At 37.3% G+C, this 13,459-nt stretch overlaps 1 protein-coding gene across 12 annotated transcripts in view; it reads right to left on the bottom strand.

Annotated features, from left to right (window-relative positions):
* Positions 1-13,459, bottom strand: part of RALGAPB (Ral GTPase activating protein non-catalytic subunit beta) — a 110,003-nt gene that overhangs the window by 65,633 nt on the left and 30,911 nt on the right. For all 12 annotated transcript variants that reach the window (XM_015149027.3, XM_077951801.1, XM_015149029.3 and 9 more), the window contains exons 5-6: positions 12,329-12,515; positions 2,420-2,551 (exon numbers count right to left, since the gene is read on the bottom strand). In XM_015149027.3, the coding sequence (XP_015004513.1) occupies positions 2,420-2,551; positions 12,329-12,515 (319 nt within the window). The remainder of the gene's footprint in view (positions 1-2,419; positions 2,552-12,328; positions 12,516-13,459) is intronic.

Genomic DNA, 13,459 nt, shown 5'->3' with positions numbered 1-13,459 from the left:
ATGCAGAAATAACTGTAATAATAGCAACTTTCAAGGACCTACCATGCCCTAGGCATCATACCATTTTACATGCTTTTTCTTCTTCAATTCTTATAACGAGATGGTACAATCATTATTCCCATTATGTAGATTAAAAAGAAACTGAGGCACAGGGAGAATAAATTGTTCAAGTTCACAAAGAAAAAACTAGCAGAATTTGAACTCAAGTCCAAGTCTTACTGCATCCAAAGTATTTTTAATTAGTCACCAAAACAAGTATGAATTATCAGAAAAGAGACACTTCTTATTTGCAGGTATGTGTCCATATCTCAGAAGAATCAGTGAAATACTCAGAGCTCTTTTAAATGCCATATATAATATACAAAATAACATGAAGTAAAAAATGTTCTTTACAGCAGTAATAACCATCTAGAAGACAGAATAGCAGAAAAGAGTTAGCTTTTCACAGCATCAGCAACAAATACCTAGAAATAATGGTAAAGAAAATATTAAAAATATTTGTGAAGAAAACTGTAAAACATTTCAATAAGATATGCAAAATTCTGAAAAAGAAAAAGACATGCTTTTAGAAAGGCGGACTCAATATCAGATATCAGCGTTTCCTAAATATAAATGCAGGCTTAATACCAGTCTCATCTTTGGCAGAGTCTGGATAGCTGTTCACAACTTTCTTTTATTCTCTGTTCTCTTGCAATTAAGTGTGATGTGTGTCTGAGTTCTGGCTAATGGAATATGAGTAACAGTGATTTATATTACTTCAAGGCCTGACACATAAAACCCTCCCACAAAATTTTCCTTGCTCTCTGTTCCCCATCTGCTAGCCAGATACGAAACTCCTGCTTATAACACTGAGATCCTAATGGAGTCATCTGTTGAAGATGAAAGAGCCTCTGCCAGCTGGGTCCCTGAACGACTATGTGAACAGAGCCAGTCCTGATTCCAGACTTTATAAAAGATTTTCAGGTTCATTTGCTAAAGCAGAACATATTCCTTACCCTAATTAATACACAATCCAAACCCCAGAAGATTTCATTGAGGTTTTTCCTTCTGTTTGCTTATGTTTTGTAACTTGAAAAATTGGTCTAAAATTGATCTGAAATGTTAAACAGGCAAGAAGAGATAAATACTCTAAGAGAAGGAAAAAGAGAAAAAGACATTAGACCTACTAAATATCAATAATATTATAAAGTTAAAATAATTAAGAGTGTGACTCTGACATAAAAATAAATGAAGAAATTAATGAAGTAATATGTGAACTAAAGATGAATTCCAGGCTGGGCACGGTGGCTCGATGCCTGCAATCCTAGCACTCTGGAAGGCTGAAGCGGGTGGACTGCTTAAGTCTAGGAGTTTGAGACCAGCCTGGGCAATGTAGGAAGACCCTATCTCTGCAAATTACGTGCGTGCATGCGTGTGTGTGTGTGTGTGTGTGTGTGTGTATATATATATAAAGACAGATCCTGAGGTATATAAAAGAACTTACTATTACAAAGGAAACAACATTGGAAGAAATCATAGGTGACTATCTGATCAAAGAACACAAAAGAAATAGAAAATGATCACAGAAAGACATTTAAAAACTAAGATCAGTGACAGCTGAAAAACACAAACTAGAACTACAAAATGGGAAGAAATGATACAAAATGATTAACATACCTAACTTATAAAAAGGTCATAAAGAGTAATTCAGAATCACTGATACACAAATAGAAAAATTAGGCTAGTCAAACCAGAAAGAGAAGAGATGCAAGGAAAAACTTTAAGAATCAGTTTACAACAGAATAAATGTCCCACAGAGCACACAGATGTGGCTGGAAGAGGGACAAGTAAAAAGTAATGAAGCTGAACTGAAAAGAATTACTATATAAAAGACAGGGACAGCAGGATGTAGCAGTATACCCCTCTGCAAAATTTTAGGGTGTATCTCCCACTGAAACTTTAAACAGGTGCTTGGAGGAGGGCTCTGAGAGGCAGACTGACCAGTCAGTGCTGGACACAGAGAGGAGCAAAGCAACTTCCAGTCCCCAAAGAATGTGACAAAATCCCAAGAGAAAGATCATCAGCCAGGCTGCAGCAACAGGCAAGAGAACAAGTGCGGCATCTACCACAGGGAACACGTTCCTAGAGAGTGTAAACCAAGAGCGGCTGAGGACAGCCTAACCCTGCTGGGACAGGGAGAGCAGGAGGCACAGGATAGAAACGTGCTTGTTGTCCAACAGGGTTCCATTTGATGAATGGTGCTTAGCGTCCACATTCTGAATTCAAACAAGAGACTTACAGCATGGTTCCTGCCCTAAGACACTTTGATGAATGCTGCTTAGCGTCCACATTCTGAATTCAGACAACAGACTTACAGCATGGTTCCTGCCCTAAGACACTTACTGGGTAAATAGCACATGAAATAATAAAATAACAATACCTTAGCATGTGTAAAAAGCGAAACCATGTCTGTGCAACACACTCATTATCCATTTCTGGAGGGATCAGACTGGCATCTTCATCGGGAACTTTAAATGGAGGAAATGAAGGCCCATATGTAAAGCGTAGCAATCTAGAAAATAAATGCACACCACTGAGTCCATTTCTTAACAGATTGAAAAATACACTCAAGCACAGAAACATGAAAGAAAATAGATGAAACGTGTGTACCTCACATAAGTGAACAAGACATATGGAAACTCTCATTCATAAAACAGACAAACTGAAAGAGGATTTCTAGTTTTTTATGTTTGGGATGAGGAATATGCTAATTACTCTGATCAATCACTATACATTTTTAATACATACATCAAAACATCACTATGTAATCCAAAAATATGTACAACTATTGTGTTCATTTAAAAAAAAAATTTCACATTGAAAACAAACTGGAGACTTCCAAGATGATTTCTAATGGAAAGAAGCTGGGAAGAAGAGAGTATATGCTGGTATATATATTTTATATGTAATACACATGTGTTATTATTAGCGTCTTCTTTACAAGATACACGAGTTTTTGGGTAAAATAAACAAGTATACCAAAAAAAGAATGTTTTAAATTATTTAAGATACTTAAAGTATTTATAGATAATAAATTTAATAATTTAAGATACTAATTTATAGAAAATTATTTAAGATACTTAAATTATAAAATAATAATTATTAAAATACTGCTACTTCCTGCTGTCCTTGTCTTTTATATAGTAATTCTTTTCAGTTCAGCTTCATCACTTTTTACTTGTCCCTCTTCCAGCCCCATTCGTGTGCTCTGTGGGACATTTATTCTGTTGTAAACTGATTCTTAAAGTTTTTCCTTGCATCTCTTCTCTTTCTGGTTTGACTAGCCTAATTTTTCTATTTGTGTATCAGTGATTCTGAATTATTATTTATGACCTTTTTATAAGTTAGGTATGTTAATCATTTTGTATCATTTCTTCCCATTTTGTAGTTCTAGTTTGTGTTTTTCAGCTGTCAGTGATCTTAGTTTTTAACTGTCTTTCTGTGACATATATTTATATATATGTTTCACATGTATACATTACATATTACTTATAAATCATAGCTATTTATATACAATACTTGTATAATTATATAATCATACAATATTTAAATTTTTTAAAACATTCATCTCACTGCAAATTTCTGCAATATAACTAAGTTATAATAGTTTTACATGAAGTTTAGAATTTCTGATATACCATAAAAATAACTCAACCACTCAATTACTTAATAGTAATATTCTAAATGTATTAAAACTATTCAAAGCCCTTTAACTCAATTATTCTCTATCTAAAGATAATATAATCAGAATACATATAAAGACTATGTATAAAGCATTCATATCACCAATATTTTTTAAATAAAATCATGGGAACAACATAAATATCAAAACAGCAGGGGAAGATGGCAGGATTGCTTGAGGTCAGGAGTTTGAGTCTGCAAAGAGCCATGACTGCACCACTGCACTCCACCCTGGGCAACAGAGCAAGACCATATTTCAAAAAAAAAGAAAAGAAAAAAAAAAACGGCCGGGCGCGGTGGCTCAAGCCTGTAATCCCAGCACTTTGGGAGGCCGAGACGGGCGGATCACGAGGTCAGGAGATCGAGACCATCCTGGCTAACACAATGAAACCCCGTCTCTACTAAAAATACAAAAAAATTAGCCGGGCGAGGTGGCGGGCGCCTGTAGTCCCAGCTACTCGGGAGGCTGAGGCAGGAGAATGGCGTAAACCCGGGAGGCGGAGCTTGCAGTGAGCCGAGATAGCGCCACTGCACTCCAGCCTGGGCGACAGAGCGAGACTCCATCTCAAAAAAAAACAAAACAAAACAAAACAAAAAAAAAACCACGCTGGCACAGTGGCTCATGCCTGCAATCCCAGCACTCTGGGAGGCCAAGTCTAGTGGATCACTTGAGTCCAGGGGCTTGAGGCCTGCTTGACCAATATGCAAAACCTCATCTTTACAAAAATTATCTGGGCATGGTGGCATGCACCTGTAGCTCCCAGCTGCCCCGGGAGGCTGAGGTAAGAGGATAGCTTGAGCCTGGGGAGGTTGAGGCTGCTATGAGTCCTGATCACACCACTGCACTCCAGCCTGGGCAACAGAGCAAGACCTTGCCTCAAAAAAACAAAAATAACAACAACAATAACAAGGCAATTATTAAATGAATTATATTCCAATTACATAATGGAAAACTACAAAACCATTAAAAATATGATCTCAACAGCTATTTAATGAGAAAAAGTATGTGTAACTAAAAGTGACAAGAATCAGACATCAAATGAAACAAGCAGACAATATTATATAGAATAATTTCAAACTGGTATTTTTAAAAAGGGAACTAAATGGAAAAAATACATTAAAACGTTAACATGGGTTGGCTCTAAATGATAGGTATTTGTCCCTACATTTTCCAAATTTTCTATTATAAGCATGTAATGTTATCACAATTAAGATAAAAGCATTACTTAAAAACAGATTCATAATTTTTTTAAAGCAATTGTCCTGCCTCAGCCTCCCAAAGTGCTGGGATTACAGATGTGAGCCACCACTCATGGCTATATTCATAATATTGATGTTGTCTGTGATATATGAGAATCAACAAAATATTCCAAAGTTTCATTTTTTAGTTTAAATAATAATAAAGATCTAAACATTTTATTAACTCAGAAAAAGAGAAGTCTACCTTCTGATACATAATACTACCTACAAAGTTTTTGTTCCTGTCACCCCTTCTCTTTGCCCCCAGTCAAACTGGAATGAGATCAAGACTCTAGATCTAACTACCAGTTTACAGGAAATACAGTGGGGCAGAGGAATATGTTAAATTAACAATGTGGACGTAATTGGAAAAATCCAGAATGTGAAACACTCTGTAAGACAACCCAGTTTCTTCAACAAAAAAATTGCAAAGAAAAATAAAGCAGAAACCTAGGCCTGGTGTGGTGGCTCAGGCCTGTAATACCAGCACTTTGGGAGGCCAAGGCAAGAGGACTACTTGAGCCCAGGAGTTCAAGGCCAGCCTGGACAACATGGAGGATCCCCATTGTGATCAGAAATATAAAAATTAGCCAAGCATGGTGGTGCACGCCTGCAGTCCCAGCTACTCAGGTGGCTGAAGCAGGAGGATCACTTGAGCCTAGGAGATTAAGGCTGCAGTAAGCTGTGATTGCACCATTGCATTCCAGCCTGGGTGACAGAGTAAGAAACTGTCAAAAAAAGAGAAAGAAAGACAGCAGAAACCTATACAGTTGTCCTTCAGTATTATGGGGGATTGATGCAGGACACCCCTCAGATGCCAAAATCCATGGATGCTCAAGTCCCCTTACATAAAATAATTTAGTATTTGCATATAACCTACACACATCTTCTTATATACTTTAAATCATCTCAAGATTACTTATAATACCTAATACAATGCATACACATCCCTTCATTCGCACAGATTCAATGCAGTACTCAGTAGAAGGCAAATTCAATTTTTACTCTTTGGAATTTTGTGAAATTTTTTGCCAAATATTTTTGATTTCTGAATGGCTGTGTCCATGGATACAGAACCCACAGAGGACCAACTGCACCTGAAAATTTGAACACCGATTGGCTAACTGATATTAAAGAATTGTCAACTTTTTTAGGTGTGATAAAGGTATTATATTTTTTAAAGAACCCTTATCTATATCTAGAGTTATACCGGTATACCTTGGAGATCTTGCAGGTTGTTTCACACTACCCTAATAAAACAAATATTGCAAAAAGCAAGTCATGCACGTTTTTTTGGTTTCTCAATGCATATAAAAGCTATGTTTGGACTATACTGCAGTTGATTAAGTATGCAATAGGATTATATCTTTAAAAATCAATGTACATCCTTAATTTAAAAATATTAATATTTTACTGCTGAAAGATGCTAATAATCATCTGTGCCTTCAGCAAGTCATAATTTTTTCCCTTTTTAAAACTTTCCAACTTTTATTTTAGATTCAGGAGGTACATGTGCAGATTATCTGGGTATACTGCATGATGCTGAGGCTTGGGGTACAAATAATCCCATCATCTGGGCTTTTCAACACTGCTCCTCTTCCCCCATCAGTAGTCCTCAGTTTCTAATGTTGTCATCTTTATGTCCATGAGTTTTACGTCCAATGTTTAGCTCCCACTTATAAGTGAGAACATGTGATACTTGGTTTTCTGTTCCTGTGTTAATTCACTTAGGATAATGGCTTCAAGCTGCATCCATGTTGCTGCAAAGGACATAATTAATTCTTTTTCATGGCTGCACAGTATGCCATGGTGCATATGTGCCACATTTTCTTTACCCAGTCTACCACCGACGGGCATCTACGTTGATTCCATGTCCTTGCTATTGTGAATCGTGCTGCAATATATAAGACTGCATGTGTCTTTTTGGTAGAATCATTTGTTTTCTTTTGGATATATACCCAGCAACGGGGTGGCTGGGTTGAGTGGTAGTCGTATTTTAAGTTCTTTGAGAAATCTTCCAATTGCTTTCCACAGTAGCTGGAACTAATTTACATTCCCACCAGCAAAGTTTATAACCATTCCCTTTTCTCTGCAGTCTTGCCAGCATCTACTGTTTTTCTGACATTTTAATAATACCCATTCTGCCTAGTGTGAGATAGTATCTCACTGTGATTTTGATTTGCATTTGTTTGATGATTAGTAATATGGAGCATTTTTTCATATGTTTGTTGGCCACTTGTATGTCTTCTTTTGATAAGTGTCTGTTCATGTCTTTTGCCTGTTTTTTGATGGGGTTGTTTTTTGCTTGTTCAATTGTTTTAAGTTCCTTGTAGATTCTGGATATTGGATCTCTGTCAGATGTATAATTTGTGAATATTTTCTCTCATTCTGTAGGTTTTCCGTTTACTCTGTTGATAGTTTCTTTTACGTGCAGAAACTCTTTTGTTTAATTAGGTACCACTTGTCAACTGTTTTTGTTGCAATTACTTTTGAGGACTGAGTCATAAATTCCTTCCCAAGGCAAATGTCCAGAATAGTGTTTCCTAGGTTTTCTTCTCGTATTCTTATAGTTTGAGGCATTACATTTAAATCTTTAATCCATCTTGAGTTAATTTTTATATATGGTGAAAGGCAGGAGTCCAGTTTCATTCTTCTGCATATGGTTAGCCAGCTAACCCTGCACTATTTTTATTGAACAGAGAGTCCTTTTCCCATTGCTTGTTTTTATTGACTCTGTCAAAGATCAGATGGCTGTAGTTATGAAGCTTTACTTCTGGGTTCTCTATTCTGTTCCATTAGTTTATGTATCTGTTTTTGTACTAGTACCATGCTGTTTTGGGGATTGTAGCCCTGTAGTATAGTTTGAAGTTGGGTAATGTGATGCCTCTAGCTTTATTCTTTTTGCTTTAGGATTGCTTTGGCTATTAAAGCTCTTTTTTGGTTCCAATATGAATTTTAGAATAGGTTTTTTCCTAGTTATGTGAAAAAATGGCACTGGTAGTTTGATAGGAATAGTGTTGAATCTATAGATTGCTATGGGCAGTATGGTCATTTTAATGATATTGATTCTTCTAAACCATGAACATGGAATGTTTTTCCATTTGTTTGTGTCATCTAGAGTCATCTTTTCACTGGTAGAGGGTATGGCTGCAGACTGATCAGGATGTTGATTGTTGATGGCTAGGGTGGCTGTGGCAGTTTAAAAAACTAAAACAATGAAGTGTGCCACATGGACTGACTCTTCTTTTCACAAGAAAATTTATCTGTGGCATGCAATGCCATTTCATAGCATTTTACCCACAGTAGAACTTATTTCAAAATCGGAGTGAATCCTCTCAAACTCTGCCATTACTTTACCAATTAAGCTTATATAATACTCTATATACTTTGCTGTCATTTCAACAATGTTCATGGCATCTATACCAGGAGTAGATTCCACCTCAGGAAACTACTTTCTTTGTTCATCCATAAGACATCTCATCATTAGTTTTATCATGACATTGCAGCAATTAGTCATCTCTTTGGGCTATACTTCTAATTGTAGTTCTCTTGCTACTTCTCCACCTCATCTGCAGTGACTTCTTCCACTAAAGCTTTGAACCCCTCATAATCATTCATTAGGGTTGGAATCAACTTCTTCCAAAGTCCTTTTAATGCTGATATGGCAGCTATAGCCTTACAAAACGTACAGTTGACCCTTGAACAACAAAGGAACTAGAGGTACTGGCCCCTCATACAGTTGAAAACTCTATGTATAATGTTTGAGTCCCCAAAAAATTAACACTAATCTAATCAGAAGCCTTACCAATAGCAAACAATTAACACATATTTTGTATGTGTATTATATATGGTATTCTTACAATAAAGAAAGCTAAATAAAATGTTACAAAGAAAATCATAAGGAAAATCAGACGCAGTGGCACACTCATAGTCCCAGCTACTTGGAAGGCTTGAGGCAGAAGATACTGTGTCGGTACAAAAGTAATTAAAATATGGCAAAAGCTGCAATTACTTTTGAACCAACCTAAATAGCTTGAGCCCAGGACCTTAAGAGTGTAGTGCACTATGATCACACCTATGAACAGCCATTACACTCTAGCCTGGGCAACCCAGCAAGACCCCGTCTTTAAAAAATTATTAAAAAGGGCCATGCACAGTGGCTCATGCCTGTAATCCCAGCACTTTGGAAGGCAGAGGCGGGAAGGCTCACATGAGGCCTGGAGTTAGAGACCAGCCTGGCCAACATGGAGAAATCCTGACTCTACTAAAAATACCAAAAAATTAGCTGGGCATGGTGGCTCACGCCTGTAATCCCAGCTACTCAGGAGGCTGAGGCACGAGAATCACTTGAGCCTGGGAGGCAGAGGCTGCAGTGAGGCGGAGGTTGCAGTGAGCTGAGATCATACCACTGCACTGCAGACTAGGTGACAAAGTGAGACTCTGTTTCAAAAAAAAAAAAAGTCGTATAAAAGAGAAAATACATTTACAACACTGTACTGTGTTTACTGACACCGTAAGTTTACGTCATCTTTTCACAAAATCAATTGTCTGCCTGAAATGGCAGGTGACCACAGCTGCAGACCTCAAACGACAGAACACATCAAGCAATTCAACTTTTTTTTGTAATGTCATGAGTTTTCTCTGCTTCTTGGGAGCACTTCCAGCACCACTAATGGCACTTCGTATGGGTCCCATGGTATTATTTATTCCAGGTTTACAGTATTGTATTAAATATGATGAAAAATGAAAACTGAGACATCACTTTTTACTGAGATACACTATTTACTGGAGAGATTAACTGCTCAAGCAGAGATGATTAGTGTCACATGGGGTTTTAGGTGAATATTCACAACACTTGAGCTCATTGCAATAGCAACAGGAAGTGGCTACAAAATTATTACAGTAGTATAGTATGTACCACAGTTAATTTTATGCAATTATGATTTATACTGTAGCTTTTATGTTTACATTTCTTTACCTGTTGTTTACATCACTGCAAATGGTATCATGTATAGTCTATAAGCATTTGTATGCATAAGTTTTAATAAATTTTAATTTAGTATAACACATTTGTGTATATTTTATGGTAGTAAACAATATAAGACTAGCATGTACATATATTTAATGCACATGACATACCTTTATTTTCTTTTTTCAATATATCTAGGCTACATGGTGCACATTTTTTCAAACTGTCTCAAATCTCAAAAAAAAGTTTCCACTACATATAAGTGGACCCACACAGTTCCAAAACATGTTGCTCAAGGGTCAACTCTATTTCTTAAACAAGATTTGAAAGTCAGGCTGGGCGCAGTGGATCATGCCTGTAATCCAAGCACTTTGGGAGGCTGAGATGGGTGGACTGTTTTGAGGCCAGGAATTTGAGACCAACATGGTGAAACCCCATCTCTACTAAAAATACAATAACTAGCAGGGTGTGGTGGCATACCTCTGTAATCCCAGCTACTCGGGGGGCTAAGGCACAAGAATCACTTGAACCTTGGAGGCGGGTTCTACAGGCACAAGCCACCATACCTGGATATTTTTTTTATTTTTTATAGAGACGGGGTTTGTCAAGTTGCCCAGGGTGGTCTCAAACTCCTGAGCTCAAGTAATCTGCCCATGTCTTACCCCCAAAGTGCTGGGATTATAGGCATGAGCCATTTGCACACAGCCAGAATAAATGTAACATCATTCTTAGTATACGGGCTGCCAAGGCGAGCACAAATTTAACATCATTCTTAAGGGCCCTAGGATTTTCCAAATGGTGAATGAGCACTGGCTTCAGCTTGCCAGGCACTGACTTCTCTCTAGCTATAGAAGTCCTAGATGGTGTCTTCTTCCAATACAAGACTGTTCAATGCACACTGAAAATCTGTTGTTTGGTGACGCCACCTTCATCTATGATCTTAGCTAGATCATCGGGATCAATTGCTGCAGCTTCTCCATCACACTCGCTGCTTCAGCTTGCACTTTCATGTTATAGACATGGTTTCTTTCCTTAAACCTCATGAACCAACCTCAGCCTGTTCCTAAGCTTTCTTCTGCAGCTTCCTCACCTCTCACAGCCTTCACAGAACTGAAGACAGTCAGGCCTTGCTCTGAATTAGGCTTTGGGTTAAGAAAATGTTGTGACTGGTTTGATCTCCCATCTAGACCACTCAAACTTTCTCCATATCATAAATAAGCCTGTTTTGCTTTCTTATCATTCCTGTGTTCAGTGGTATAGCATGTTTAATTTCCTTCAAGAACTTTTCCTTTGCATTCACAACTTGGCTAAACATTTGGTGCAAGAGTCCTAGCTTTCAGCCTATTTTGGCTTTCAACACACCTTCCTAACTAAATCATTTCTAGCTTTTGATTTAAAGTGAGAGACATGCAACTATTCCTTTCACTCGAACACTTTGAGGCCATTTTAGTTACTAATTGGCCTAATTTTAGTATTATTGTGTCTCAAGAGTGGGAAAGAGACGGGGAACAGCTGGTCAGTGGAGCTGTGAGAACACAAACAACACTGATAGATAAAGTTCACCATTTTATATAGGTGTAGTACGTGGCACTCTGTAACAACGACAATGGTAATATCAAAGATCACTGATCACAGGTCACCATAACAGATAATTGTAATTTAAAAGTCTGAAATACGCAAGAATTACCAACATACGACAGAGGCACAAAGTGAGCACATGCTGTTGGAAAAATGGCACCAAAAGACTTACTTGATGCAGGGTTGCCACAACCTTTCAATTTGAAAAAAAAAAAAAAAAAAAAAACACATGGTACCTGTGAAGCTCAACACAGTGAAGTACAATAAAACAAGGTATGCCTGCATATTAAAATAGGATTTAAATGAAAAAATAAGTGTGAAAAAAATGAACCTAAGAGTGTACTTACAAAACAGTGATGGTATTATACATAAATGGCAAAAAAGTAAAATTATTATTATAAAAAAACTACCTACTTTGGTTACAAAGTAGCATTTATAGTATGGTCCCATTTCTGTAAAATTATATATAAATATACATGGTAGGATTTCAGGAGAACTTTTCTATTATACCTTTCTATGGTTTGTTTCTTTAAAATAATGATTATGCATATTTTAGTAATCAAAATAAGAGTGGAATTTTTTTTTGTGGGGGAAGTAGGGTATAATATTTATCTGTTTCTCAAGAATACTTGATTATTCTGAAAGGTTTTAAATGGGCACTAGCCAAACTGTTATATCTATGTTTAAAAAGTGGCTCAATTCTGTATCTAAAGTACAGTAACAAAAGACCCAGCCTTTGTTACAATGTATTCCATGAATGCCAGAAAGCTGCCTAAGGTCAGACAGGGATTGAAGGAAGGTAGGGCAGTGACAATAACCTACCTGGAAGTGAGCGCACAAATGACCTTGCTCCACTGCTCCACCACTGCTGGGTGATGCCTCCAGTTAGCCACCATCTCCTTGGCTGTTTTCCAATAAGGAGGTGTTGGGAAGCACCGAGTACAAGCTAGTAACCACACCTCAAAGAGAACACCAATCAACTTCTCTGCTAGATTCTCAGCAATGCCACCTTACCAATGAAAAGAAAACACATCTTTGGCAAACTTATTTTTAAAGCAGAATCTTTTAAGTCACTGATGTGGGAGAACTGGTCAAAAAATTAAAGTAAGTGCAATGTTAAGTTTTGACTTTCAAATAATCATTTAATAGTAAAAATGAAAAGTAATGCTTAGGAGTTCCTGTGCCCAAAATCATAGATACATCAAAAAATTTCTACTTTGAAAGATTTCAAGTTGTCCTGTTCAATTCTTATTGAAGGCCTTAATCTTTTAGCAAGGGGGACAGGCGGACACAAGGGTGAAGGTAAAGGATGACTGACTATGATGACTGACTACTATGAGTCAGTTTCTATGCCAAATAGTTCATACAAATGACCTCATATAATCCTCACATTAATTCTGCAGGACAGGTATCTGTAATACCCAATACCAACTACTAATTATACCCATTTTGAAGATGAGAAAACTTAGATTCGGAGAGTTTAAGCAACTTCTTCAACTTCATGCAGCCAGTAAGTGAAGGAATCACAACAAAAACCCATGTCTTTTTACCTCCAAACTTTGCCATACAATGCTCCAAGTATCTGAAAGCCACCCTTCAAGGTGGGGGGAGAGAGAGAGACACAAATAATGGAGCAAAAGGACTGGTGTTGGGAAGGACAGAGCCTTAACCATGAAAATGGGCTGTTCCCCTGTTCTAAGTCCTGGAACCAGGTGGAAAAATAGCAGTGGTCTTTACACTGCACAGCTCCAGAAGGCAAAGTTGGGACTCACAGGAAAAGTTATAAGAATGTGTGTTTCAAATGAGCAAAACCAAAGTTTCAACAACAAAGAGCCCAAGAAGGGGATGAATTGTCTGCCTCATGCTGTTGAGATCCCTGGCATGAGGAGTAAGCAATAGAGAGCTGATGAATCAATGACTGGCCAGCTATTGTCAATACCAGACAGAGTATTC

Source organism: Macaca mulatta, chromosome 10 (assembly GCF_049350105.2).
Source record: "Macaca mulatta isolate MMU2019108-1 chromosome 10, T2T-MMU8v2.0, whole genome shotgun sequence".
Taxonomy (NCBI): Eukaryota; Metazoa; Chordata; class Mammalia; order Primates; family Cercopithecidae; genus Macaca; species Macaca mulatta.
This window is presented reverse-complemented; position numbering and strand designations above follow the sequence as displayed.